Source organism: Dipodomys ordii, unplaced genomic scaffold (genome assembly GCF_000151885.1).
Source record: "Dipodomys ordii isolate 6190 unplaced genomic scaffold, Dord_2.0 Scaffold70, whole genome shotgun sequence".
NCBI classification, from domain to species: Eukaryota; Metazoa; Chordata; class Mammalia; order Rodentia; family Heteromyidae; genus Dipodomys; species Dipodomys ordii.
The window spans coordinates 6,068,101-6,071,516 of NW_012267286.1; the positions used below are offsets into that span (position 1 = coordinate 6,068,101).

Here is a 3,416-nt window from a genome sequence, read left to right on the forward strand (position 1 = left end):
TGCCCGGGCTGGCTTTGAACCGCGATCCTCAGATCTCAGCCTCCTGAGTAGCTAGGATTACAGGCGTGAGCCACCAGCGCCCGGCTCAGAATATATTCTTTAAAAAAAAAAAAAAAAGAATGTCTTCTAGCTAAGCTCTAGCCTTGTCACACTCCCTGAAAATTCCCATTTTCAGACTTTTCTCTCAGAAATAGAGGAAATTTAAGTTCCTTCATGGACACATCTTAGTCTTTTACAGGGATCTTTGAGAACTTGGACTTGTACAGAGATGAATGAGAATGGTGTTCCTCTGTCATTAGGAACTGAAAGAAAACTAGTTTGCCTCTCTCCTTCTCCTGTTTTAGGGTACTACTCTCACCGAGAGACTCTGAATGGCTCCTGGTACATTCAGGACTTGTGCGAGATGCTGGGAAAATACGGCTCCTCCTTAGAGTTCACCGAGCTCCTCACCCTGGTGAACAGGAAGGTGTCTCAGCGCCGAGTGGACTTCTGCAAGGACCTAAGTGCCATTGGCAAGAAGCAGGTGCCGTGCTTTGCCTCCATGCTAACAAAGAAGCTTCATTTCCTGCCCAAAAGCTAGGAAGTAGAGGCTGTTTTATCTATATTCATATTTACCCTTTCTACCTAGATTGAACTGTGTATGGCCTAGCGATTTAAAATGTTTCTGGGTTAGAGTTTAATGCCTAGCAGAGAAGTGCCTTTTTAAAAAAAAAAATAGTTCATGGACATGGCAAAAGGGTTTGAAATGAAGTCCTCAGGAAATACTGTACATACCGATCTATAAGCATTTATAGAGTTGTTTTAGTAAACTGCAAATATAAACAGTAGATATATGCCTGATAGAACTTCCATTTTATATGTAGAATTCATAATGTTTTTCAACAGTTTCATAGCCTAAGAATGATTCCTTTAAGATATTGAGAAGTCATGTTTTATAAATTTAATTCCTGTTGGAAATTGTTTTATAAATTTTGTAATTCATATTCTTGCTCATGTTATTTATGGTGGACTTGTTTTTCTGGGTCAGATGTTTTACTATTACTGTCTCATATACTAAATGATGATTCATAGAATGACTTTTTTTTCTGTGTGTTGAACTCAGGACCTGGTGCTGTCCCTGAGCATTTTTGTGCTCAAGACTAGTGTTTGACTACTTGAACCACAGCACCACAGCACCACTCCCAGTTTTTGAGTGGTTAATTGGAAATAAGAGTCTCACAGAGACTTTTCTGCACGGGATGACTTCGAACTGTGATCCTCAGATCTTAGCCTCCTGAGTACCTAGGATTACAGGCATGAGGCACCGGTGCCAGGCTATATGACTCTTTATACTTTAAAAATTAATGTACAAGCTGGCTGGTGGCTCACACCTGTAATCCTAGGTACTCAGGAGGTTGAGATATGAGGATCACGGTTCAAAGCCAGCCCCAAAGTCTGTGAGACTCTGCTGTCCAGAAGTGGTGTTGGGGTAGAGTGAGAGCCTTGAGCCGAACAGCTCAGGGACAGCGCCTAGGCCCCGAGAGCAAGCCCCATGACTCAGGGACAGCGCCTAGGCCCCAAGAGCAAGCCCCATGACTCAGGGACAGCGCCTAGGCCCCAAGAGCAAGCCCCATGACTGACAACCAGTTTTATGGCATTCTGATAAAATATAGTACATAGTAATTCTTAGGAATCTGTTAGCATCAAGAGCCAACTACACAATTACTGCGTTTTTTTTTTCTTAAGTTAACAAAAGATTGTTCCAAACCACTTCCCAGCATGGCATTTTGGCGAGGGACTGGCTGGGGGGAAGTCTAGGCAGCAGGTACTGCGTGGATGGAGTCCACAGACCCTGTGTAACATGGAAGTCAGGCAAGCCTGTAAACCAGGAGCCTCACGTGAGGACTTCTCACAAGACTTCTGCTTCTCCAGATTTATTAACTCAACTATGAAGCCCCCAAATGTCTTATTTTTAAGTTACAAATGAATACATACAGGAGAAATCCAATGACGCTTAAAAAGGCAAGGATTCAATGAATTCTCCAATAGAGGGCATGGCGGACCCGGTCCAGGGATTCTGTAGCCTGTTGTGGGAAAAAGAAAAGGCATTGTAATCTGACAGAATAAGGGGCAAATGCCAAAATTACATTTTTTTTGGGGGGGGGTGTCCAGTCGTGGGGCCTGAACTCTGGGCCTAGACGCTGTCCCTCAGCTCAAGGCTAGCGCTCTACCACTTGAGCCACAGTGTCACTTCCGGCTTTTTTCTTTTTGCTTATGTGGTGCTGAGGAATTGAACCCAGGGCCTCACGCGTGCAAGGCAAGTGCTCTACCACTGAGCTACCTTCCCAGCCCCCAAATTAATTTTGTATGGTTATTTTTTTCTTTTGACTGTATTGAGGCCCTAGCAAGCACTCTTATCCTTACATTTTGCTTCTTCAGCTCTCTCTCTCTCTACATATATATATATATATATATATATATATATATATAATTTTGTTTTTTTGTTGTGAGGCTTGAACTCATGGCCTGGGCACAGTCTTTGAGCTCTTTTGCCCAAGGCTAAGCACTCTACCACTTTGAGCCACAGCACCACTTGAGTTTTCTGGTGGTTAACTAGAGAGAAAGAATCTCAAAAGCCAGGCACTGGTGCCTCACTCCTGTAATGGTAGCTGTTCAGGAGACTGAGATCTTAGGATCATGGTTCCAAACCAGCCCGGGCAGAAAAGTCCCTGTGAGACTCAAAAACTGGAAGTGGCACTATGGCTCAAGTGGTAGAGCACTAGCCTTGAGCACAAAGAGGCTCAGGGACAGTGCCCAAGCCCTGAGTTCAAGCTCCACAACCGACAAAAAAAATAAAGTTTCACAAGCTTTCCTGCCCAGGCTGGCTTTGACCCATGATCCTCAGGTCTCAGCTTCTTGAGTAGCTAGGATTACAGGTATGAGCCACCAACACCCAGAACAGCTCACATTCTTGATCTCATAAATTACCAGCTTCCTTTTTTCTAGTTAGTTGATTGCCTTGAAAAAAGTGCAGACTGAAGATAACACCCTGTGAAATTACATTCCTTAAGAGGATCTACAAAGTATAATTACCGGTTTCCTAGGCAACAATTATGTATGTCTTTAATTTCAGGGAGGGGTAGTATTGCCCCTCACCCCCCAACACTGACACTATACCACTTAAGCTGCCTACCTCTGTTTCCCTGGGTTTTTGTTTGTTTTGTTTTGTTGTTTGCCAGTCTTGGGGCTTGAACTCAAGGCCTGGGCACTGTCCCACTGTCCCTGAGCTTCTTTTGCTCAAGGTTAGCACTCTACCACTTGAGCCACAGTGCTACTTCTGGCTTTTTCTGTTATGTGGTACTGAGGAATTGAACTCAGGGCTTCATGCATGCTAGGCAAGCACTCTGCCACTAAGCCACATTCACAGCCATGGAGTT

General features: G+C 44.1%; 2 protein-coding genes across 3 annotated transcripts in view; one reads left to right on the forward strand and one right to left on the reverse strand.

The window, feature by feature from the left end:
* Positions 1-981, forward strand: part of Casp6 (caspase 6, apoptosis-related cysteine peptidase) — a 10,702-nt gene extending 9,721 nt beyond the window's left edge. For both annotated transcript variants that reach the window (XM_013023794.1, XM_013023795.1), the window contains one exon: positions 345-981. In XM_013023794.1, the coding sequence (XP_012879248.1) occupies positions 345-580 (236 nt within the window). In that variant the 3' untranslated portion in view covers positions 581-981. The remainder of the gene's footprint in view (positions 1-344) is intronic.
* A 916-nt stretch (positions 982-1,897) lies between these two features.
* The window catches only part of Ccdc109b (coiled-coil domain containing 109B), a 17,108-nt gene continuing 15,589 nt past the window's right edge, over positions 1,898-3,416 (reverse strand). The window contains exon 8 of the mRNA XM_013023739.1: positions 1,898-2,063. Coding sequence (XP_012879193.1) covers positions 2,010-2,063 — 54 coding nt within the window. The 3' untranslated portion in view covers positions 1,898-2,009. The remainder of the gene's footprint in view (positions 2,064-3,416) is intronic.